The sequence below is a fragment of the Phyllostomus hastatus genome, unplaced genomic scaffold (genome assembly GCF_019186645.2).
Source record: "Phyllostomus hastatus isolate PE091 unplaced genomic scaffold, TTU_PhHast_1.1 phas_contig_312, whole genome shotgun sequence".
In the NCBI taxonomy this organism is placed as follows: domain Eukaryota; kingdom Metazoa; phylum Chordata; class Mammalia; order Chiroptera; family Phyllostomidae; genus Phyllostomus; species Phyllostomus hastatus.
In genome coordinates, this window is record NW_025333849.1 from 2,139,494 (window position 1) to 2,165,195 (window position 25,702).

Genomic DNA, 25,702 nt, shown 5'->3' on the forward strand with positions numbered 1-25,702 from the left:
CATCCAAACCATAGGAGTACCAGAAAGAGAAGAGGAAAAGCAACAAGTGGAAAAATTATTTGAACAAATACTAAAGGAGAACTTCCCCATTCTGGCAAAGGAAATAGACTTCTAGGAAGTCCAGGAAGCTCAGAGAGTCCCAAAGAAGTTAGACCTAAAAAGGAACACACCAGGGCACATCATAATTACATTAGCCAAGGTAAAAATGAAGGAGAGACTCCTAGAAGCAGCAAGAGATAAGGAGATAGTTACCTATGAAGGAGTTCCCATCAGACTGTGAGCTGATTTCTCAAAAGAGACCTTACAGGCAAGAAGGGGCTGGAAAGAAGTATTCCAAGTCATGAAAGGCAAGGACCTACATCTAAGATTGCTCTATCCAGCAAAGCTTTCATATAGAATGGAAGGGCAGATAAAGTGCTTCTCAGATAAGGTCAAGTTCAAGGAGTTCATCATCACCATGTCCTTAGTATATGAAATGTTAAAGGGACTTATCTAAGAAAAAGAAGATAAAAAACATGTACAGTAAAGTGACAGCAAACTGACAATTATTAACAACCACACCTAAAACAAAAACAAAACAAAACCGAAAATAAACTAAGCAAACAACTAGAACAGGAAAAGAACCACAGATATGGAGATCACATGGAGGGTTAGCAGCTGGGGAGTGGGAGGTGGAGAGAGGGGGAAAAGGTACAGAGAATAAGTAGCATAGATTGTAGGTAGAAAATAGACAGGGGGGAGGGTAAGAATAGTATGGGAAATGTAGAAGCTAAAGAACTTATAAGTATGATACATGGACATGAACTAAAGGTGGGGAATGTGGGTGGGAGGGAGTGTGCAGGGTGGAGGGGAGTAAAGGGGAAAATTGGACGACTGTAATAGCATAATCAATAAAATACATTTAAAAATAAAATAAAATAGCTAAACAGAAAAAAAAGTGGATTGCAAAATTTTGTGCTGGACATTTCTTGCTGAACAATGCTCCACAGTCAGGTAGACCAGTTGAAGTTGACAGCGATCAAATGGAGACAATTGATTGCGAAAAATCAGTGTTATACCATGTGAAAGAATGCTGACATGACTGAAATTATCCAAATTAATAAAGTTATTGGTGAAAATGAAGGATGTGTCCTATTTTACAGAAAAACAACAACAACAACCCACAAACTTTTTGGCCAAACCAACACTTATAAGGTGACTTCATAGTAATGGCTTAAGCCATTTAAGGCAAGGGGTGTAGATGGGAATGAAAGGGAGGTCAGGAGCGCAGGGAGCTGGATGACTCCCAGGTTTTTACCTATGGCCCTAGAAGAGGCGAGCAGATGGGGTGTGAAGAGATTACCAGTGTGAGATGCCTATAGGGCAGCCAGGAAGAGATTTTGCCAAATGGACAGTTAAGCATTCACATCTGATTTTTAAGAGCTGGCTGGGCTGGGCTGGGCTGGCCTGGCAACTTGGAAGCCTCCAGCATAGACAGTAGGTGTGGCCAGCAGTGCCCATGCCCCACTCATATCCCCTAGGACTTTTATCACCTTGTGCACATCAGCTCTTGGCGTGTTCTCTGTGACTTTTTGTCAGATGTGGCCTGACCTGTTTTGCCCATGAATGATAGATCTAGAAGGACCTGAGAATGTATATCTCTCCAGGCAATGATGATGCAATCTGGGCCTTTTGCTCTTAATGGGGAAACGCTGGGTCTGACTCACAATACCTCCAGAGCAATCCCATGGTACCTGACTTGATATCATGGCACCTAGCATGGCCTCCTTTTCTTCTTCTCACTTCTACTTCCCCCTGTGTTCTCCCTTCCTGGGGATACTTCCAAATAATCTCTGCTTCTAGGCAACCCCACCCAAGTAAGACCACTCCAGGAGGATATACAACCAAGAGGGGAGCCTCCTGGGGACACCAGCTCTGGAAAGGCAGGGAGACAAACAGCAGACAGCAAGGGAGATGGAGGAAGGGCAGCAGAGGGTACAAGGAGAACTGGGGAGGGGTTGCATGAATGCCAGGTGGCAGAAATTCCCAGAAAGCAAGAGCTATCGATGGTACCCAAGAAAGCAGATGAGTCCAATAAAACAGGAACTGCAATATGTTTGATAGAATCTGGGGATCATAGGGCACAATGACCTTAGGAAAAAAGTTTCCTTGACTCGTGATCCCAGTCCTTGGTCCAAAGTGATGAGAGCATCATTTTTCCCTTCTCATCTTATATATATTCTAGTTTCAGCTTCTAGACTTAGAAATGTATCTGTAACTGTATGAAGACTGATAGCAGGTTGGCACTCAGGCATCTGAGAGGTTAGGGTAGATTTTGATGTTGATGAATTTATAGAATTGAAGGGAGGCCCTAGTTTCCCTGTGGGGAAGGAAGCAAAAGAAAAAAGGGAGAGGAGGGAAGGCCTGGAATTACATTCACAGCCTGTGGGGCCAGTGAAGACTGAGGTAAGGATGCTGGGGAGCACTACGGCCCTGGTTGGAGGTGCCTGGAGAACAATGAACCTCTGAGCTACATGTGGGCCTGTGACAGCAACAAGGGACTTTTGAAGGAGGGGAGCTTTTCCCTGAGGCAGACTTGTGGAGGTGCTAATGGATGTATTCCCACATGTGGGTGGGAAAAGACTGCTATGTTCTTCAAGGATTAGAAATAAAAATTTTGAGAAAAACTTTAGAGATGAAAACTTCATGCATATTAGAGAAGGTTTACACATGAACTTTTAATTTTAAAAGTCTTACTGTTTTAAATGGAATATACAGAGTGCTTAGGCATTGCAACTACAGAACTCAGGGCACACACATTTCATTTTGGCTACAGACAGTTACTTACTTAGGGTTTTCCCTTTTATTATGGGATGTCTTTGTGACTGGGAGTGAGACATTCTTGAGCAGGGTACAAGAAGATGTCTACATTTCTCTATAATTGTATGGATTATGGAGGCAGCAGCAAGGAGAAAGACCTACATCAGAATTTGGGCTCATCAGAACCTCCTCAACATGATACATGTTAATGTTTTTGTCAGCACAAGCTTGACTTTAACAATAAATCTAGAAAAATGGGGTGTGATAATAAATCACAATAAAAACCAACAGAGATTTCTTCTGACCTCACCACTAAAGCTCTTCCCTCCCATGATCCTGTCAGAGCATCTAACTAAAAGCACTTACAGAGAAAATGCTGGACTCTAGCTGTGCCCTAGAGACAAAAGGCACAGAGCCTTTTAGAAGCCCCCTGCATCTTCCCTGGCAGGAGTCAGGACTCTGCACTGGCCAAGAGGCAAGTTTTTTTTTTTGGCTGGGGGTGAGGATGGTGAGGGGACAACAGGAGAAAGTGAAGAGGTGGCAGCTAGGCAGTGTAGAAAGGACAGCAATAAGATCAGGTTCACCTGGAGCACAGTTCTGCCAGGGCTGATGAAGAGGTGAGGGAGAGTCTGGAGAGAGCTACTGGGGTCTCGTCTACAGGAAAGGTACCTTTAATAATTAACGAATGAGAAAAGGCAGAGTCAGTAATGTGACCCCTAGCATTTTGAAACTCTGAGCAAATGGCCAAGCCTCAGCAGCCTGAAGCCACATTTACAGGCTGCCCAGCCAAAGAAGGTTGAGAAGGCTGGGAGAACATAAAAAACTACTGAAACTAAAGGAGACTTACAACCACGTCAATCAAAGAAACATTTGATGTGAGCGATGATTTAACACTGGATATACGGAAGGCACAAATGGAAGAGTTTCTATAAATTGCTAAAATTGTCAGGTCAGATCAAAAGAAACCAATTACTTTTTCTCTTTTCACTTTGTTAATAATCAACAACACAATGCTGTTTTCTTTTCTCCCAGTATCTACTGAAAAATTCACATGCATGTTTTCATGTATAAAAAGACAAATATACTTGGTTCAAGGATACCTTCTTTTACTCCAACCTTCATGTCCCTCCTTATTTTAATAACACTCAACGTGATATCGAGTTCCTTGAAGCAGTGAGATGGTTTAAGGAAAGAAGATATCTGCTCTTTAACAGCTGTGTGACACTGGACACTTATTCAGTCCTTCTGAGCCTTGACTCATTTCCGTGAAAATGCTAAATGCCAGCAGGAGAGGTAGGGAAGGACTGGCCAACCAGGCAGGATGAAATCAAGAAGAGTGTGACACACAGAAGCCAAGAGAAGAAAAAGTATCCTTTTTGGGAGGGAGTGGTCAATCATGCTGAAAGCTGCTGCAAAGACAGGTAAAAGAAGTTTCCACAGCAGCTGGCACCATGGAGGAATGTATCAGGACACAGACCAAAACTTCTAAACTGTTTTTGGTCCATCACTTCAAAACCATGGGATATCTTAAAAGAAAAAAAAAAAGACAGCATCTTTAATTACTGTATTATTTTAAGAGACTTCTTTACCAGATCCTATTTGTGTATTAAAACAAAACAAAGTCTGAGAACAAATTTTTACAACTACAGTTCCTCCTTTCAGTTTCAGCAATTTCTAGTTTCTCTGTGTCCATGTCAGGGAGAATTCTAAAAGATGGGAGTAAACGCATCCTAGACCACATAATTCAGGGTGGGTTCAGAAACATTTCCTCTTCATTGTAAGCACATCTGATAACAATGTTTTATGTAATGATGTGCAAGAGGTCTTTCAAATTCAGTCATTTCATAGATACCCTAAATTTAGGCAAATGTAATTTCTGAATATTAAGACAAAAACAAATATCATAATAAGCTTTTTTAAAAAATACATTTTATTGATTATGCTATTATAGTTGTCCCATTTTCCTCCCTTTATTCCCCTCCAATCTGCACACCCTCTCCTACCCACATTCCCCACTTTAGTTCATGTCCATGGGTCATACATATAAGTTCTTTGGCTTCTACATTTCCTATACTATTCTTACCCTCCCCCTGTCTATTTTCTACCTACCATTTATGCTACTTATTCTCTGTACCTTTTCCCCCTCTCTCCTCCTCCCACTCCCCGGCTGCTAACCCTCCATGTGATCTCCATTTCTGTGATTCTGTTCCTGTTCTAGTAGTAGGTCCTTGCCTTTCATGACTTGGAATGCTTCTTTCTAGCCCTTTCTTGCCTATAAGGTCTCTTTTGAGAAATCAGCTCACAGTCTGATGGGAACTCCTTCATAGGTAACTATCTCCTTATCTCTTGCTGCTTCTAGGAGTCTCTCCTTCATTTTTACCTTGGCTAATGTAATTATGATGTGCCCTGGTGTGTTCCTTTTTAGGTCTAACTTCTTTGGGACTCTCTGAGCTTCCTGGACTTCCTGGAAGTCTATTTCCTTTGCCAGAATGGGGAAGTTCTCCTTTAGTATTTGTTCAAATAATTTTTCCACTTGTTGCTTTTCCTCTTCTCTTTCTGGTACTCCTATGGTTTGGATGTTGGAACGTTTAAAGATGTTCTGGAGGTTCCTAAGCCTGTCCTCGTTTTTTTTTTTTTGAATTCTTGTTTCTTCATTCTTTTCTGTTTGATTGTTTCTTTCTTCCTTCTGGTCCACACCATTGATTTGAGTCCCAGTTTCCTTCCCATCAGTATTTCACTTAGGGTAGCCTTCATTTTTTCATCGAATTTGTGACCAAATTCAACCAATTCTGTGAGCATCCTGATCACCAGTGCTTTGAACTGTGCATCTGATAGGCTGGCGATCTCTTCATTGTTTAGTGGTACTTGGTTCTGGGGCTTTGATCTGTTCTTTCATCTGGGTCATTTTTTTTTTTTTTTTGTCTTGAGGTGCCTGTTACGTAGTAAGGGGTGGAGCCTTAGGTGTTCACCAGGGTGGGGCAACCCACATTGCTGTGTTGTGACCTGTTTGTGGGGGAGGGGTCCCAGAGGGAACAATGGTGCTTGCTCCACTCTCTGCCAGATTTCAGTCCCTTCTGCCACTTCCCCCAAGCAAACTGGGCCCTTCTGGTGCTGATTCCCAGGTGGGTGGGCTTGTGTATGTTCTAGGACCTTGTGGGTCTCTCCAATGAGCTCTCCTGTGAGGCTGGGAGTCTCTCCCCGTACCTCAACCCCCACAGGTGTTTTCTATCAGGTGTTTGAGGCTTTATTTCCCTATGTGGGAGCCCTGTGTTGTGCAGTCTCTTTCACTCCCCAATTGTTCCTCCCAGTTTATCTTGGGAATGTGGAACCGCCTGCTCCACCAGCCACCACTGGCCGAGAGTCCTCTCCGCCCAGCTTCCCATCTCTGCCCCTCCTACTGGTCTGGATGAATGTGTCTACTTTAACTTCTTGGTTGTCAGAATTCCACACAGTTCGATCATCTGTCAGTTCTGGTTGTTTTTTGTTTTTAAATTGTTGTCCTTTTTTTGGTTATGGGAGGAGGCACAGTGTGTGGACCTATGTCTCCATCTTGGCTGGAAATCCCAATAAGCTTTGGAGAAAGAAAAAACTGAGTCTTGAGAGTGACAGGATTGGTACAGTTATACAGCTTGCACATGTACCTGCATCAGCCACCCAAAGGCAAACCTCTCTGACTTTCATCTGCTTCCCCTCTGAGCACAACTTCCCTCACAAAGTCCATACTCACTGTCTCCGCTTTCTGACCAACCATTCTCTCTTGTACCAGCTTCAATCTGGCTACCTTCTCCACCACTCACAAATAAATGCATGCATGTCAAGATCACAACATCTTTATGTGGTCTAACCCAAAGGTCACTTCTCTCCCTCCTTTTATATATACCCGTCAACAGCATCCAACACCCCACTCCTACCTTCTTCACTTTTTGTCCTAGCTTTTGGTGTCTGAGTTTTCTCTACATTAATTTCCCCAGCTTCTCTGCTGGCTCCTCATCTTCCTCCCAAACACTTCTCTCACTTTTCTCTCTCCCTAGTGATTTCAATGTGCTCAGATTTTAAAGTATTTATAGACCAAATGTTCCAGTCTTTCCAGTGAGCTGCTGACTTGTAGACCCCACTGAGTCCTCAATATTGAACAGCTATTTGGGCATCTCAAACAGAATGCATGCAAAACTGGAAACTTTGTTTTCCCCTCCACAGCATGCCCCATCCCATTCTGTGTTATCTTACCCAGCTGCTCAAGTCAGAGGCAGAGAAATCATTCTCGGCACTCTCATTTTCCTCTTCTCCACATTCGATTGACAGAAGGCCTGCTAGTCCCACTGCCAAAACATGTCCCAAACAGGTCTGCTTCTTGTGTCTGTCACTGATGCCACCAGGAACTCTATTATAGATGACTGTAGTGTTCTAACCCTGCTCATTGCTCTCTGTGTGCTGCCTGTATCCACCCAACACAGGAACCAGAGCTGCACTATAAATTCACAAGAGAGAGCATGAGCATTCCCTGCTGAAGGCCCTGGCATGGCTTCCATAGCACTTGGAGTAAGGCTCTCAGACCCGGCTCCTGCCTGCTCTCCTTGCCCCTTAAGCCACACTGCCCTCTTCTCTGCACCTGCATCCCAAGCCCTTTCCTACCTCAAGGCCTTCCTGCATCTCTCAGAGGCACTATCCAACTCCTCACTGTAAATCACTGTGCTCCCTTCTCCCTACTTCTTACCACCTGTAACTAGCTATGCACATGACAGTGTCCCTGCTAAGTGGAAGCTTTGTGAGAACATGGCCCTGTCCACGTGGCTGTAGCTGTCCCACTAGCCAAGTGAACAGATGCGAGAATAGCAGTGCTGGGTGGGGACTGCAGGGCTTCCGGCTGGCTCTCCTGAACAATGGATGAGTCAGCTCTGGTGGCAGCCGTTAGCATGTGAGCAGGGACTTCTCTGTAGGAAGAGCTGCCTTGCTGCATGAAAGCATCATCCTCCAGGGTCACATTGGGCACAGCAGTTCCCTTAGACTTGGGCCTCCATGGGCAGTCACTATGGAGTGGTGGGTTTATTTAAAACAGTGACAACAGGGAGCCCAAGGCCTGTCAGGCAGGCTTCTGCCCAGGAAGTGGCCTGGCCTTGGGGGCTGCCATCTAAAGTGGGGGTGATTCCTGAATGGCTGCCTTCCCACCTGTCTGATTGTGGACTCCAAACACTTGGCTCTAGTCTAGAGGGGGTGGGATGAAATCTTCCATTGCCATAGCAACCACAGTCCAAGGCCTAAGCTGGAGGTTTCAGATAAACAACTATTCAGAGAAGAAGACAAGGAACAAAGCAGAGAGGGACAAAAAATGGAAAAAAAGGCAAGAAGTAATCCTACAGGTGCTGTAAGACACTCTGAAAACAAAACTGTGGGGCTGGGAGGAGAACCCTCCCACAGGAGTGGCCTCCTGATGGGACGGATCCTGAACAAAAGGCCCCATTGACACAAACATCTGTTACTACTAAACACTTAGCAATCGATATTTCCTAAAGTGTTTTTTTTTCCTTTTGACTTTAAAGGGTTACTGTCTGACAGGCTACAAAACCTACCCTTCTCCAAGTCCCTAGCTACCACATGAAGTGACTATTAGAACTTCAAACAAAGAATTTGGTCCCTGAAATGGCCTTGTGATAGTTTTTTCCTAAATAGAGTGACACCAGAAAAATGTCAGAAGGCAAATCCAAACCTACACCCTGAAAGATTTAAAACATAACCACCACATCTTTGGGAGGATGAGTAACTTCGTCCAATCTATTTTTCAAAGGACACAGCAGATTTAATACATGGATTAAATGTGTATTGAAGGGAAGGAGGAGCAGGAGGGAGAGGAGAGAAAGTAGACAGATCACATGGTGCTTTACCTCAACACCTGCATCTCCTCTGGGGAGTTCTGCAACTCGTCTTGCAGGCGACGCCAGCGCAGGCAAGCCCGCAGCTCCTGCTGTTCCTGGGCCTCATGGGGGGCCAGCTGCTTAAACCACAGACACACAAATACACATGCACAATACACAGTTACTGTTGTCCTCCTGCAAGGTCAGAGCCACGCAATGAAGCAGCTGGCTTTATGTAAGGGAGGGTAGTAAACATGGGCTACCTGCTGCACCTTACACCCCATCAGAAAAACCAGGAGGCCAAAGGGGCCTCTTAGGTCCTCAAAGGAAGAACCAACTATTCTCTCTCTTGCTGCCCATTTGGGAGACACCTCCTGGTCCAGGAACCCCACCTACTGCCACCCCACCCTAGAGAGAGCAGGCCTCCCTAAAGGGCCATTTTGACCCTGATTCCATCCAGTCCTTTCCTGCGTTGTCTTCTGCACAGGGTGAGGAAGGTCCCTCAATTTACCTCCTATTTCTCCAGCCCTCAGTTTTGTTAAAAGCTGTTTAGGGTGGAGCCTGCTAATGCAACCCAGACCACTCTGTTTGCATATAACCAGAAACAGTGTACTGCCTGGACTCATTCTGTGGGAGCAGGAGGCAACTGCACCCTGCCCTCTGTCACTCTTGTGCTCACTAGGTCCTATGGCTATAATCTCCTTAAGGGAGGGCAGCAAAATATCCACTGGGGAGGAAACGTCAGTACTTAGAGGCATTTCTGGGAATTAAAGGTCTTTAATAGTTCATTCAACAGACATTTAGAGTCTCTGCTAGGCCCTGGCAATATTACAGACATAGCCCCATAGCTCTATAGCCCCATGGAGTCTAGCATGTGGCAGGGCTGGAGGTGTGGGGGAGCATGGGATAAGAGCACTAACATCAGAGTACAGTGATGACAGAGGTGAAGGAAGAAGCCAAATGCCCCCTGGCCAAACAGGGTGGTCAGAAGGCTTTCCTGAGAAGGTGGTAGGACCTGAGCTGGTCTCCAGGGAAAGCAGGAGACAACCAGGGGAGGAAGAGTTCAGGAAGAGGGAAAGCATGTGCAAGGCTCGTGGGGCCTGGAAAGAGCATAACATGGTTAAAGAACAACAAGGGATGTCGTCAGATGAGAAGCAGGCTGCCATCTGGAGAGGGACAAAGGTGCCAAGGAGTCAGCAGAGCCAGATAATCAACACACTCGGTATGTCCTGTTGTTATGGACTGAGTTATGTCCCCCTACCCGAAATTCATGTTGAAGCTCTCACCCTAAATGGGACTGTATTGGATATGGGGCTTTTTTTTTATCCTCACCCAATGATAATTGATTTTAGAGAAGGAAGAAGAAGGTTGGGTGGAGAGAGAGAGACAGACAACGAGAGAGAGAGAGAGAGAGAGAGAGAGAGAGAGAGATCGACGTGAGACAGAAACATCCATTTGATTACTTTCATACACGATCTGACTAGGGATGGAACTTGCAGCTAGTTATGTGCCCTGACCAGGAATTGAACCTGCAACCTTTTGGTATATGGCAGTGGTCCCCAACCTTTTTGGCACCAAGGACAAGTTTCATGGAAGACAATTTTTCCACAGACTGAGGGCAGGGGGATGGCTTTATGGCCTGCCATCAGATGCAGCTTAATTGTCACTTGCCATGCACTGATAGGGTTTTGATATGAGTCTACACATAATTGATTTAGTATAGTCTCTGTGCAAACCTCTCTACTAATGATAATCTGTATTTGCAGCCACTCCCCAGCACTAGTAACACTGCCTCAGCTCCACCTCAGAGCATCAGGCATTAGATTCTCATAAGGAGCGCACAACCTAGATCCCCTGCATGTGCAGTTCACAGTAGTATTTGAGCTCCTATGAGAATAATGCCATCACTGATCTGACAGGATGTGGAGCTCAGGCAGTAATGCAAGTGATGGGAAGTGGCTGTAAATACTGACGAAGCTTCACTGGCTAGCCCACCTGATCACCTCCTGTTGTGTGGCCCAGTTTCTAACAGGCCATGGAAGTACTATCCCATGACCTGGATATTGGGGACCCCTGGTGTATGGGATGATCTTCCAACCAATTGAACCACTCAGCCAGGGTGTAAATAGGGCTTTCAAAGATGTAAATAAGGTCATAGAGGTGGGGCCCTAATTCAACAGGACTGGTGTCCTTATTAAAAGAGGAAACACCAGCCCTCTCTCTCTCTCTCCCTCTCATTCCCTCTCCCTCCCTCCCCCACCCCTCCCTCTCTCCCCATGTGCACAGAGGACACAGTGAGAAGATGGCCATCGCCAAGCCAGACAAGAGAGAAATCAAGCCTGTCAGCACCTTGATCTTGGACTTCCAGCCTCTAGAACTGTGAGAAAACATATGTGTGTTTAAGCCTCCTAGTCTGTGGTATTTGTCATGGCAGCCAGGCTGCTTAAGACACCTGTGAAAGAGTTTAGACTTTATCCAGGTCAATGACAAGTTGTATGATTCAATCTTGCAACTAACTCAATTCACTTTTCTCTACAGAATGCTACTCTGAGCAGAATGTGGATTTCTATCTCCTTGTTCAATGATTTCTCACCCCACAACTTTGCCACGCTTGCTAATTAATGCTCGGTGCTGCAGAGTGACCAATGTGACCTCACACTGTTTTCACTGGGGGGTCCAACTGCTGACCAGGAGAATCCCATGAGGTGGCCCACCCTCCCCTGCCCTGAAGAGCACTCCTCTCCTGCCTGGAAGGTCTGCTGTGGGCACTTGTCAGGGACCAGCAGCAGCTCCGTCTTACTTGCTCTTCAAGGAAGGCATCAAGAGTGATGGACATGCTTGGGAAATATTTCCAAATTTTGTGCTGATTCAAGAATGGCCACTTTGCCTCAGGGGTGTTTGTGTTTTTACATACTGAGAGTTACTGCATGCACCTTGAAGGATGATGAGCTGAGGTGCCCCCTGTGAGGGATGAGATGCCTCAGCTCCTACTTTGCCTTAGAGCTCATCTCAGAAGTCACCTCCTTCAATGGGACTCCCTGGGTCTTCTCAGACCAGGCCTCTCCCACCTTAGAGCTTCCACAGTGTTTGGTGTTTATCTCTCTTTTATAACTTATTTTCTTCTTCCTTCCTCTGTGTGCTTTTCTTACCTCCTCAATTAGACTATGACCTCTTTCAGAGCAGGGTGTGTGTTACTCATCCTTTTATTCCTCTAGCTCGAGCAAACACAGGGAAGGTGTGCAGCTGTGATAAGCAGCCAGGCCAGCTTGGTGCCTGTGTTGGTAAATGTATGTATTCACAGAAGTTTGAGGCACAACCCCTGTAGAGTCTCAGGAGTGACCCTCTGGCAGTTCAGGCAGAGGAAAAGGTTAAGGAAGGAGTGCTTTCTGGGGATGAAGAAGAGAAAAGGACAGAAACATTGTCATCAGATGCCTGAAATATATTCATGATTACCAAGAATAGTACAAATCTGATTGTCTCAGGATGGAAGCACTCCAGGGAAGGGACGGTGATAGAGGCACTTTATATGAAAACTAACCTGTGCTGAATGCCTACTATGTGTCAGACACTGTGCTAGGCTCATTTACACATTAAACTATTCTCAGACCCATTTTACAAATGCAACTAAGGCTCAGGGAGGCTGTAAGCAGCAGAGCTGGGATTCCAAGCCTGGTCAGACTCTGCACCCAGCCACTTTCCTCAAATCTGCCGTGTGGCCTCTCTTCATGCAACTCTCTGAGGCAGAGGACACAGATGTGCACACTACTAGCTCTACAGGGGTGGGAGGTTGAGCAAGGCACAGCTCTACTTTGAAAGAGATCATAAGCTAGTTGTGAGGACAGAAGGAAGAAGAAGAAAGTGGAAAAAAACAGGTAAGTTAGTACCAAATACTGTGGGAGTTCAAAGTTTCTAGAAGAGTAGTATTGAGTTGAGTTGTGAGTGAAATGATCAGTCTGGGCTATCCAGAGAATGTGACCCTGAGCTAGATGGTGAAAAATAAATAGGATTTCAACATGCAGAAGGAATTTGAACAAAATCATAAAGGTATTGCACAAACTTGGGAACTTCAGAAAATGATAAATAGTCGAGTGTGTAAGGAGCAGAAAAGATAGGGAAACAAGTGACCAAATATTAGGAATAATAAAATAAGCAGAAAGTGGCTTAGTTGCCATATCTCCATTAGAATTGGTAGCCAATTTTTAAAGTAGAGGTTATACTGGGAATGTGCTGATCAGGTCTGGCGTCTGTGTATGTTGGTTCACATAATATTTTTTAAATTAGTAGATTTCACAGAAAAATCCAATTTTTAAAACTTTCTTCAAAAAACTACTGTTACAGGGTGCAGCCAAGAGGGGGGACCCCAAATGGGCATTTGAAACGGGTTCCAGAACTCATTGGGAGAAAGGGCACACAGAGCAAGAACATGCAGGGCAGCTTTGCAGCTACCCTCTGGCATGGTCATTTAACATATCTATGGCCTTTGGCTGGTTACATAGATATGCTAAATAGCTGTGGCCAAGCTCTGAGCCAGGGGAATGGGAGTAACTTCCCCACCAAGATGTAACTGGGGGGCAGGTCCCCCAAGTTACAGCGCCTGTGTGGGAGCTGGAGAAGATTGGCTCCATGACATGGGGTTGCGCCTGCCCAGACCCACAATGATGACCAGTAAAGCTGGAAAGGACAGCAGATTGAGGGCATGTGAGGCCGATTGTAGGATGAGTTGGAAATGGGGCTACAGAGGAAGGCTGGCATGGGGATTTAAAAACCGAGACAAGGCAGCCAATGGGGAGGGGAAGAACCATGTGTCTTTAGCAGAGTAAGGACTCCCGCAGCCCTGCAAGAGAGAATCACCATGCGGCTTTAGCAGAGAATTGCCACTCGGCTTTGGCAGAGTGGCGACCCCCCCACCCCTACCCCCACCCCCACCATCCCCATAGCCAGGAGGAAGAACCACACGGTTTTGGCTGAGTGGGGACTCCCGTGGTCCTGGGAGAGGGGACCACGTGCCTGTGCCAGAGTGGGGACCCCCAAAGCTTTAGAAGGGGGAACCACCACCCAGCTTTAGCAGAGATTCTGGCGACTCAGCTGAGGGTGCTGGGAACCCAGAGAGGTCTCCCAGTCGAGATGGATTATTAAGAAGAACCAGGGGCTGCCTGAGCTACGAACTTCTATTTCCTTTCCTGAGATACGGTACTCTGGACTGGGCAAAGGGGGAAGGAAGGACTGTGTCTGTTTGTGAGTGTTTTAAGGGACTTTAGGATTTTGATGAAGACATTAGGTCACTACTTTAAGTCTGTACAGCATAAAATAAACGTTTCCTTTTCTTTTCATGAATCTCTGGCATTGAGAGACATCTTTCCTATAGACAGCAGACATAACAGACCTGGGGGTTTCTTTCAGTAATAGTATATCGTCCCAGGCCCCCCTTGTTTGTTCTGTAACACTAGGAGTCTAGGCTATCTTGAGTCCTCCCATCAACAGGACAATTGGTTAGAGTTCAGGACCCATCCACCTGATGCCAGTTTGCCACAGTTGTTACCATTCCCTAATCTGTAACATCAACCACTTCATTCTTCATTACTTGCCAGCAGACATCTGAGATTATGCCTCCTGATTTAACTTGTAACCTCACTATTTAGCAAAACAAAACAAAACACAATGTCACATAACCACAAAGGAGAGCTCTGAGTAACCACATCATGACCTTTTTTGCAGGTCTTTGCTCCAATGCCCGCCCCCTTATCAGAGATGCCTTCTCCTGAGCCTTCTAAAACAACACTCCCTCAGCCACTTTGCTTCATTTTCTTCCTACTACTCATCAGCACCTGACATGTTATACTATGTGTGTTTGTCGATTCTCTCTCCTGTGGCTCTACTGTGAATCCCAAAGGGCAAGGGCTTCCCCTTTCATTTATACAGCTCTCTCTCAGCAAAAAAGAACAGTGTCTGGTGCATAATAAGCACTTAGTACATATCTGTTGAATGAACCAATGACTATGACTAGAATTTGACTCCAGGAAGTGAAATGTTTAGGGTCACTTTAAACATACCTTCTGTGCTTTGGCCCAGAATACATCTTCCAAGTGAGTGGCAAACCCTTCACTCAGCCACTCTTCCGTCCAATCACGGGCCCCGATGGCTAGGCCAAACCAGGCATGCGCAATTTCGTGGCAGAGACGGATCCCACAAAGATGGCTCCCTCCAGTCAAAGTACTCTGAGACAGGAAGACAATGTGTGGGCTGTGGATAATGGTGGAGAAAACAGAGAGAGTCTTGTTAGAGCCCGTCGGATGGCTGCCCCACAGGGTGGCGTGCTCAGTCTGGCACTATTACCGTGTGCATGTAAGATCATGACAGATAGACTTGCAGCTCAGAGGCTTCTAGAAATACAGAAAGCGGCAGTTTACATCTCTGGCAGTGGTTCAAGTTACTGTTTTTGCCAAGCATTCATCTCCGTCATCAACGGCTATTACCTGTAATAAGTAACCTGCAGCCCAGTTCTACAATGGAGAAATTACAATGCAATGGAAGTGTTTACTCGGAAATCTGGGCTGTGAAAGACAGCAGGTGTGAGAGTGTGAAGCCCATGCTGTCAAGAGATGATCAAAGAAGACCCTTCAGCCAAAAATCTGAGCGGCTTACCAACAAATTGACAAGTCATGCAGAAGGACAGGAAAAGCCAAGAAGAATGGAATCCAAAATTTTCCATTTCTGAAAGGGGCTGGTTAAAAAGTTAACAAACTAACAGGTGCCAGGAATGGATGACTTTTCCTGGACACTCAAATAAAAGTTGAGTCTCCGTAAGGCCAAGATTGTCAATGGTATCACCTCCCACCTGCAGATGCTTACATATTCACATGGCATAAGAACATTATGCAGAGAGAGAGAGAGAGAGAGAGAGAGAGAGAGAGAGAGAAAGAGAGAGAGAGAAGAGAGAGAAGGGAGGTAACCCACCCAGGTGTGCAAACGGCCCCAGGGCTGGCACCAGTCAGGGAGATCTATCTAATCTCATTTTCCGTACTTTGTTTTGAAACCTAAAATACCATGATTAGAACTGCACAGATGAAATGGGAGGGAGGGAGGCTAAAGAGAGAAGAGACAAACAGAATACTGCCTATGCTTCCACCTTCAGCATTTCTCATTATCCAGGACTTATTTACAGTCTTGTTAATGAAGAATTTGCTCTTTAAAAAATTCCTCTATAAATTTAACAAAGCAGTTGTGAAACCTCCCGAATTAAGAAACTGTACACACTGGTTTCGTCCTTCAAAAGCCATTTGTGAGCCATCATACCGGCTCAGCACAAGCCAGGACTGCTTACAGATTTGTTCTCTGCCCCCACGGCCACCAGTAGAGAAAACCCCACCTGTATTTCTCTTGCACAACATCCCCCATTCAGCTCAGACAGCCCAATTGAAATCATGAAGTCACGTGCCAAAATAGACAGCTTTTATGTGAAATAATAACAGGGCAAACACACAAATGAAAAAGCATCTGCCAAGCTCTCAGCAGACTCCACCAGAAACTCCAGATAATAAAAGGGCAATGGAAGCATTTAGGACATGGGGGCAACCACAGTATTTCAGAGCACTAATTCAGGAAAAAAAGGAAGGGAGGATGGGAGGAAGGTAGCAAAAAGGGAAAGGAGGACGAAAACTGAGAAGCACAGGAGCTGAAAACTTTCCCTTACTGAGAAAGTAGCCTGTGGAGAAGACAAACTGTGCAACCTAGCACTTTCAGTAAATGACCCCTTGCTCTGGCATGTGCAGTGCTACAAAGAAAAGCCACAGAAATGTACCAAGTAAATAACATTCCAGACATACTGTTGGCAGCACTTCACCCTTTGGGCTAAAACAAAACACAAGTAACATCAGGCCTTATAAACAGCTCAAAGACAAGCCTGCATCAGAAGGGTCTGCCAGCTAGATACCCAGGCGGTGCATGCAGAGTGGTTACAGAGACTCTAAGGCTGATCCGTCTGCTCCACCCAGGAATGATGCACAAGCTGATGACTGTTCATAGAGGGAAAAAAGCCTGCCCTGTCTTTGCTGACCTTTCTCCCAGTGGTGAAGCCTATCCAAGGCCCATTTATGCAAATATCAAAGCCTGAGATGGCCTGAAGGAGCTAGGTGTATGGGGGAGGGGAAGGCCTTGTGTGTTCCAGCCCTTTAATTGTTCCCCTCCAGCAGTCTTTCCTCAACACACCTCCTTCCCCACCTGGCAGTAACGTGGCAAACACCATCCTGGTCCGGGTGCAGCTAGGCTAGGCTCAGGACTGGCCCTGGCATTGCTGGAATGCCAGGGCATTCCACCTAAATTCCACCTAAATTCCCACTTTCCATTCTCAATCCTTTCTTCCTGGCTGGGGATAAATGTATTTCCTACTGTCCTCTGAGAAAGATGGAAACTTCAACATCCTCCTACACAGGAAGGAAGGGCGTTCACTGGACATAATTTCCAACCTATTATCAGTGGAAAATGTGAACTTCTCCCTGAGAGGCAATTTTCCAGTTGAGAACCAGACCCCAAATCCTCCTGCAGTGGAGTATGCCCTCTGAGGTTGGGTTTTACCTGTGGGGTTATATTTCCTTATGAAGGAAATGGATTCTTTCTTAAAACTAAATTAAAACATGAGTGAGGTTTCGATAGCCTTTCTCAAGGGTTGTTAACAAAATCCTGATAATAAAATACTTTTTCAAGGAGAATTTCCTCTTCCTTTTGACCCTAAATATGAACCAGAATTTCTCATGTTAAGTAGAATTTTTAAATTTTATTTTCAACAGTGAGTGAAGAAAAGTATAATGTTCTTAAGTTCACTTCAAGGAATAATATTAAATATTCCTTTACCATGCCAACCTTCAAAACAGAATGAGCGGTTTAGAATTTTCTACACCTACCTTAACCTTGATTTATACGTATCACCTCTTGGCTCCTCTCAGAACCTTACTCATGGCCTACTCAGCCAACAGTCCATCAGTCTTCCCTCTGACAGTGCCTATTTGAAAACAGCTTTCCTTTTTTCTTTCTCCCCCCTGAAAGGGCTTGTGTCAACTGCCTCTACAAATGCCAAATTGTCGATTCATCATTACAGAGGATGAAAGATATTCACTAGAATATTTTCATCAGAAAAATTATTTTTTTAAATTGCAGAGTTTATCATTTTTCCCCAATAAGAGAAGGGCAGGAAAATAATATTTTCAACCCTCAAAAAGCACACGCCCTCTTGCTTGTGTTCTCCACAATAAATTCTCTTTCCCTACAAGTGCTCGAGGACCACAGGGGCAGAGCAGGACTGGTGGGGAGTGACGTAGGACACGTGTTCTCATTCTTTCCCAGGAGACCACCAGCGGGGCTGCCTCCCCACAAAGGCCACGTGTTATTGCATGTCTGCTACTCTGCCCTGCCGAGATTAAAAATACCATTTCTGGTCTGAAAGTTTCTTAACACTGTTCCTAAAAACTACTTCCCCACCCAGATGAGAAGGCTGTGTCTGTTAATTTCAAAGATGCTTCTACCAGAGAAGGAAGGAGTGCCTTCATCACTCTCAGGAGCTGCTCCAATCCTTTGGGAGGTATTCAATTTGGAGGGGAAATGAAGAATTTCATCAGATCTTAAGTAGGGGCTGGTTGTGATTTATTTCTGCTTTGTCCAGGGAGATGGGACCAGCGTGGGCCAGGTTGCTGCTCAGCACTTAAGGGCTCAGGCTGCCTCAGCTGGTCAGAGCAGGCTGTGGGTGGGACCAAGAGGACAGGAAATAGCTCTTGGTGTAGCATAAGCAGAGCCCTAGGCCAGCCTCCCCTTATCCTGGAGCAGATACCAGTTCCCCTCAGGGGAAGCAGATTCACTTTATATACAGATCCCTGGGAGGTGCATCTAGGAAATGGAGATATGTCCAGGAAATACACTTAATCAAACTTGAACTTCTCGTGGCTTCAGAGTTTTTCTCAATTTCAATGACACATGGAGTCCAATTTCCCATTATAGAAAAGAAGAACCAAGAAAGAGGAAAACAGGCTCCTTTCCCTCCAAAGTCAAACTGGATCTAAGTGTTTCGTAACCACATGAAAGCAACTTTTGCTTACAGAACGTGATTACTTGCTAATTTAATCGGGATAACTGTATAATAGACTCACAGAAGCCTGGGGCAATCTGAAAGGGGGGACAATTGTCCTCACCCCTCCCTAAGGTTCAGAACAGGTTTTCTCTTTCCTTCATAACATGTGACATGGTATTTGCCAGCGCTTGGACCAAATGCTCAGCTCCTTCCCCTTCATCTCTGCAATGAAATCCCTTGGTCCCTCTCCTGGATATAATCCAATATAGGGGATATATGTGTTGTCCCAAAGGCAAAGGATGGCCTGGGTGGCCTGGCAGGGTCCCTGCTCCCTTCTGGCTCTCAGACTGCTCTGTAGGTACCAGTCACCTTCATTTGACTCATCTGGCATCCTGCTATAACCACAAAGTCAGTCTTTAAACTGCAGCCCTAATTAGGAGATGAAGGAATGTTCTTTTGGGGATATAAGACTTCCAATAGCCTGAGGTGGAAACCAGTTCTAAAAACTTGAGGAAAACTTACTACATCTGATTAACATGTGGATTTAGGTTTGAGAGAAAAAGATAACATTAGTCAGTGGTTTTCTTTAAAAATTCTGAATAGCAAATATCTACTCATTTATCTAAACGAGTTTTGGTTTAGAATGTCAATGTGACTACAATAGAAAATAAGTGATCTACATTCCAGAGACTCCCACCAAAAGCATATCCTCCTTCTAAAGACTCTTTGGAATCTTTAGACTCAATGGTAGGCACAGTATTTCACATGCATTTTCTTATTTAATCTACCTCATGACCTCAGGAGATAGATTTTATTATCCCCATTTTACAGATGATGAAAGCGAGACACAGAGAAGTTAGTATCTTGCTCAAGGTCACACAGCTGGCAAGTAATGGAGCAAATAATTTAATTCACTGAAGCCTTATTCTGACCCACTCTGACAGAATCACTGGGGTTAGACCTGTGACTTTAGGACTTCCATCCTTCTACGCCAGCTGAAGCCCAGTGGTGCATGGTCATTGCTCTTCCTAAAGTTCCTTCTTCAGAGCCCACCCAAGGGAAGCCCTGGGACCTCTGTTACTTAAATTCCCATCACAGCCAGAGCTGGCTTGAGGTTACCAGGCCTTTTGATCAGCAAAGCTTTGGTCTCTTCCTGGGGAGAAGGCAGGTAGGAAAGAGGCTCAGTCCCTGAACACAACACCTGGTTCTTCGTAACCCTGTCCTATGCCAGGAGCCCCTCACAGGACACTGCAAAGGGATGTCTAGACAAAGGGTGCACATGTGCTTAGGTCAGTCCCTCCTGTATTATACCAGGAGCCCAGAAAAGGCAACATGCCAGACTGCCTACTACCTGTTCCTGGCCTCTACATCCTACCTATTTTTGCTAAAGCCAACATTTTTTTCCTAAACTACTTTTTAGAGCAATTTTAGGTTCACAAATGGAGTGGAAGGTACAGAGATTTCCTATATACTCTCTGCCCGACAGATTCACAGCCTATCCCACTATCAACATCACTCACCAGAGTGGAATATGCCTTACAACTTATGAACCTACACAGACTCATCATTACCACCCAGAGTCCATGGTTTACATGAGGATTCACTATTAATGTTGTGCATTCTATGGCTTTGGATAAATTTGTAATGACATGTACCCACTACTATAATATCATGCAGGGTGGTTTTACTGTCCTAAAAATCCTCTTATATTCTTTTCAAGAAGAGATGGTTTAAAGCAAGTCACACACTCAAAGAGCTATAGGAGCTAAGAAGATAAAATGAGGGAAGTGGATAACGAGAAGGGGGAATTAGATAATGGGGTGAAGGTTGTAGAGAAGGTGCCGGAAGGTAAGTACTCAAGGAGATAAGGAAAGTAGACAAGGAGAAGTGGGGAGTAGACCAGTAAATGGGGGAGGTAGACAAGAAGATGGAGGAAGTAGACAGGGAGATAAAGGAAGTAGAAAAGGAGATAACGAAAGGAGATAAGGGAAGGAGACAATAAAATGGAGGAAGCAGACAAGTAGATGGGTGAATCTCACATGAAGATGGGTGAAGTAGAAGATGAGAGGTGATAAACACATGAAATAAGGAAAGCAGATAATAAAGATAGGAAGAAAACTGCAAGATGGGAAATGGATAACAAGATGAAGAAAGTAAATAACAAGATTAGGAAAGTGATAACAATATAGAGAAATATGTAACTACAGGAGATAAGTAGACAATATTTTTTTAATTTTTATTTTATTTATTTTTTGAAGTCCAGCACCCACAGGGCCCTCATGTTGTGTGGCCGATAAGTCCCAGGTCCCTTTTGATTACAGGAGCTGCTTCAGTCCCACCACCCCTGGGCTCAGATCCTCACACCTCACACCACAAGGTCTGCCTAATACCCCAAGACAATAATTAATTAAAACACTATGCCTAAGCAAACACACCTGTGAAGAGGAGCTACAAATTTGTAATCTCTGGTTAAAGCAGCTACCTCCAGAGAAGAAGCTTATGGTTTTACTGCACCTTGAGGCATAATGACTGGTGCCTGGATCCTGCCAGGGTTCCCTGTGGCTGCTCATGGAAGACGGGGAAAGGCTCAAAAGCAGAGCACAAATGACAGTGGCGAGGCAAGAGGTACGCCTATAGTGAGGTACAAGGAGGGAAAAAGGAGTGCTGGGGACATGGAAACATTTCTGCCAGCTTCATAATTTTGTTTAGAATTGGTTTTGGCCTATTGCTAATGGAAAAAAATATGTGAGGCAAAAACAAAACACAGAGATCACCTTTAACTCTAGAAAACAGAGACCACCTTTGGCAGAGTGCTCAGCTGTCAATAACTAGAGCAGCGGACACTTTACTTCAGTGCCACCAGGTAATCTGTCCATAGCTCTCAGTCCTGCTTGCTAAGTGGAGGCAGTGCTAGCACACGGTAAATTGTTAGGAGTTGGCTATACCTAGCTGGCTACCCTTCCTGAGGAAGGTGGTGGGTTGGTATCTAATGTTTATGCTCATCTAAAAAGCTATATAAAACTGCAAGTGAATGTCTCAGGTTTTAAAGCTAAAGAATCAGAGGTAAAAACAGTGATTGAATTTTCCAACTTGCTGTGGACGCCTTTCCCTCTGAATCTCTTAAAAAAAAAGAATTTATTTAATTATTTTTAGAGAGAGGGGAGGGGGAGAGAAAGAGAAGGAAAGAAACATAGTTGTGAGAGAGAAACATCAATTGGTTGCCTCTCACATATGCCCTGACCAGGGACCAAACCAACAACCCAGGCACATTTTCTGACCGGGAATTGAACCGGTAATCTTTGTATTTTGTGAGATGGTGCCTACCAACTGAGCCACACTGGTCAGGGGTCCCTCTCAATATTAACGTGTCTGTTCAATCATAGCAGTCTCTGGATTCTCATAGAGGAGAACAAACAAATAACATCTTTTTTAAAGTTACTGAACACTCTTGGTGTTTTGGACACAAGGGACAGAGAGACACCCAAGCCCAAACTCTATGAACAATATTTAGTGTAGCTGAACATGTCTTTGTTTTAAAATATACTTTATTCATTATGCTATTACAGTTGTGCCATTACCTCCTTCATTCCCCTCCACCCTGCACACCCTCCCCCACCCACATTACCCCCTTTAGTTCATGTCCATTTGTCATAAGTTCTTTTGCTTCTACATTTCCCATACTACTCTTGCCCTCCCCCTATTTTCTACCTACCATCTATGCTACTTATTCTCTGTACCTTTTCCCCCTCTCTCCTCCTCCCACTTCTCAGTTGCTAACCCTCCATATGATCTCCATTTCTGTGGTTCTGTTCCTGTTCTTGTTGTTTGCTTAGTTTGTTTTTGGTTTTGTTTTAGGTGTGGTTGTTAATAACTGTCACTTTGATGTCACTTTACTGTACACGTTTTTTATCCTCTTTTTCTTAGATAAGTCCTTTTAACATTTCATACAATAAGGGCTTGATGATGATGAACTCCTTGAACTTGACCTTATCTGAGAAGCACTTTATCTGCCCTTCCATTCTAAATGAAAGCTTTGCTGGATAGAGCAATCTTGGATGGAGGTCCTTGCCTTTCGTGACTTGGAATATTTCTCTCCAGCCCCTTCTTGCCTGTAAGGTCTCTTTTGAGAAATCAGCTCACAGTCTGGTGGGAACTCCTTTGTAGGTAACTGTCTCCTTATCTCTTGCTGCTTCTAGGAGTCTCTCCTTCATTTTTACCTTGGCTAATGTAATTATGATGTGCCCTGGTGTGTTCCTTTTTAGGTCTAACTTCTTTGGGACTCTCTGAGCTTCCTGGACTTCCTGGAAGTCTATTTCCTTTGCCAGAATGGGGAAGTTCTCCTTTAGTATTTGTTCAAATAACTTTTCCACTTGTTGCTCTTCCTCTTCTTCTTCTGGTACCCCTATATTTGGATGTTGGAATGCTTGAAGATGTCCTGGAGGTTCCTAAGCCTCTCCTCATTTTTTTAAATTCTTGTTTCTTAATTCTTTTGATTGGATGTTTCTTTCTTCCTTCTGGTCCACATCACTGATTTGAGTCCCAGTTTCCTTCCCATCACTATTGGTTCCCTGTGCATTTTCCTTTATTTCATTTAGTGTAGCCTTCATTTTTTCATCTAATGTGCAACCAAATTCAACCAATTCTGTGAGCATCCTGATCACCAGTGCTTTGAACTGTACATCTGCTAGGTTGGCTATCTCTTTGTCACATAGTTGTATTTGTTCTGGAGCTTTGACCTGTTCTTCTGTTTGGATCATTTTTTTTTTGTCTTGACATGCCTGTTATGTATGAGGGGCGGAGCCTTAGGTGTTCACCAGGGTGGGGCTGGGTTCTGACGGTGTATGTGGGGAAGGTGTCTGAGAGGGAGCAATGGCACTTGCTCAGACCTCCCTCGGACTTCAGTCCTTTCTGCTCTTTCACCCAAGCAAACTGGGCCCTTCTGCTGCTGATTCCCGGGTGGTTGGGCTTGTGCACATTCTAGGACCCCATGGGTCTCTCCAAAGAACTCTCCTGTGAGGCTGGGAGTCTCCCTGTGCCTCAACCCCCACAGGTGTTTTTAATCAGTGCCCCGAGGCTCTATTTCCTGGAGTGGGACCCTGGGTTGCTCACAGTGCCTCACTTCACAATCGCCGCCTTGCTGAGTCTGCCGGTTGTCACCAGATGCTTGGGGTCTGCCAGCTGCCACCTGTGCGCCCAGGTTCTGCCTGCTTCGGTCTTGCATGCCTGGGATGCCTTACTCGCCCATTCCCACTGCTCTTTGTGCCGAGATTCCTCTGTGCCCCATTGCCTGATTCTGCCCCTCCTACTGGTCTGGATGAATGTGTCTATTTTAATTCCTTGGTTTTCCGACTTCCATACAGTTCAATTTTCTGTCAGTTCTGGTTGTTATTCTGTTTCTAAATTGTTGTTGTCCCTATCTTCGTTGTATGAGGAGGCACAGTGTGTCTATCTATGCCTCCATCTTGGCCGGCAGTCTGAACATGTCTTTTGAGTCTTCTCAAAATTGCTTATGAACTGAGAGCTGTGCATTTTCTGCAGAATCTGGAGAACTCTTCTGGTAATTACCAATTAAAACATGTTGGCAGCTCCTTGAAGCACATGGATAACAAAATGTGATTTCCTCCATTCCCTCAATCCCCACTTCCATCTTGCCCAATCAGGGTGATGATGCTCGTTCCTATAAAAAGAGCTAATACAATTAGCCTCCACTGTTATACAGGGAAAATCTTTATTTAATAAAATAATGTATTTTGCTTCATTGCCAGAACAGCAATAAAGCAGCACATGGAGAACCATAATAGCTCACCAAGTAGGTTCTAACTGTGCCTACAAGTCTGGCATTTGGGGCTATGTGGGAATCTCAGAAGGCTGCTTCATGAAGAGACATGTTTGGGCAGTTTGTACCACCCTCAGTAAGAATGATGTGATTAGGTGTTTCTTTGAAATACAGTGCACATACCCTTTGGATCTGCAAATGGCCTTCCCATGTTCCCTGTCTAGAGAAAGAAATTGTGGGGGTTTCCCAAAGAGTATTCAGAAATTTAATTGGGGAGGGAGCTGTTTGTTGCTTCCACAACTGAAAGCAAGCATCTACATGGAGTCTGGCACTCGGGTAATTTTTGCATACCCAATTAAATTTGAATTTCAGATAAACAATGAGTATTTTTTCAGTGTATGTCCCGTGCAATATGTATTTGCTAAACCTGGCAAGTTTATCCTGAGAGAAGGGAGGCTTGTTAAAACGGATCAACAGTCCCCCACCTCCAGAGAGTTTGATTCGGAGGCCTGAGTGGCACCTGAGAATCTGCATTTCTGTGAAGTTCCCAGGTCAGCCTGATGTTGCTGGTCCAGAGAGCCACTGATCTACACTGTGGTGGCTGCACAGCAGTAACTTAAAAATAAAAGAAGAAGAAAAGAAATCCATTGCCACAGTTTGTAAGTGGGAAGATTTCACCCAGAAATCCACATTTTCAAACTATATTGAAAAATCTGAAAGATTTGGTCATACTAGTCCTACAATCTCATGTAGGAAATGTAGATGAATAGCTTCTGGCCCTTTTAGGTGGGGCCCCACTCCCCATTCTCCACCACTCAGTCCTGACTCCCCACCACTAGCTGAGTCCACATGACATTTATAATCACATGTGTGCTCCCCCCCACTTCCTAGAGCAGGATTAAAAGTGAAATCTTGTTTCCATCACAAGTAGGCAAAGAAAACCAAGTGTTTTTCAGAGGATACTCTGCCCATGTGCTGCCTGACTCATCATAGGCATCTGAGTTTAATCTCTTGTTTAGTTTTCCTTATGAAAAATTCTGCTATGAACCTTGCTTAGAGCTGTAAACAGTTTAGCAAACTCATGTTTCCTGGAGAGGGCAAAGACACAAATTTTAGCCTAGTTCATGTCAGTTACTATGAATTTCCATATTACTAAGAGTGGAATTAAGTTTATTGTATTTTTGAAATCCAAATACAGTTTCAATTATTACTTGCCACTAATGG

The 25,702-nt window shown here is 44.7% G+C and overlaps 1 protein-coding gene across 13 annotated transcripts in view; it reads right to left on the reverse strand.

Annotated features, from left to right (window-relative positions):
* LOC123819436 (aminopeptidase O (putative)) overlaps positions 1 to 25,702 on the reverse strand; it is a 448,779-nt gene that overhangs the window by 152,254 nt on the left and 270,823 nt on the right. For 12 of the 13 annotated variants that reach the window (XR_006785810.1, XR_006785808.1, XR_006785809.1 and 9 more), the window contains exons 7-8: positions 14,699 to 14,888; positions 8,679 to 8,785 (exon numbers count right to left, since the gene is read on the reverse strand). The exons of the other annotated variant lie outside the window; for it this stretch is intronic. Coding sequence is in view for 8 of the 12 variants with exons in the window: in XM_045839785.1 (XP_045695741.1) it covers positions 8,679 to 8,785; positions 14,699 to 14,888 (297 nt within the window). In the remaining 4 variants the exon portion in view is untranslated. The remainder of the gene's footprint in view (positions 1 to 8,678; positions 8,786 to 14,698; positions 14,889 to 25,702) is intronic. 13 annotated transcript variants of the gene reach the window in all.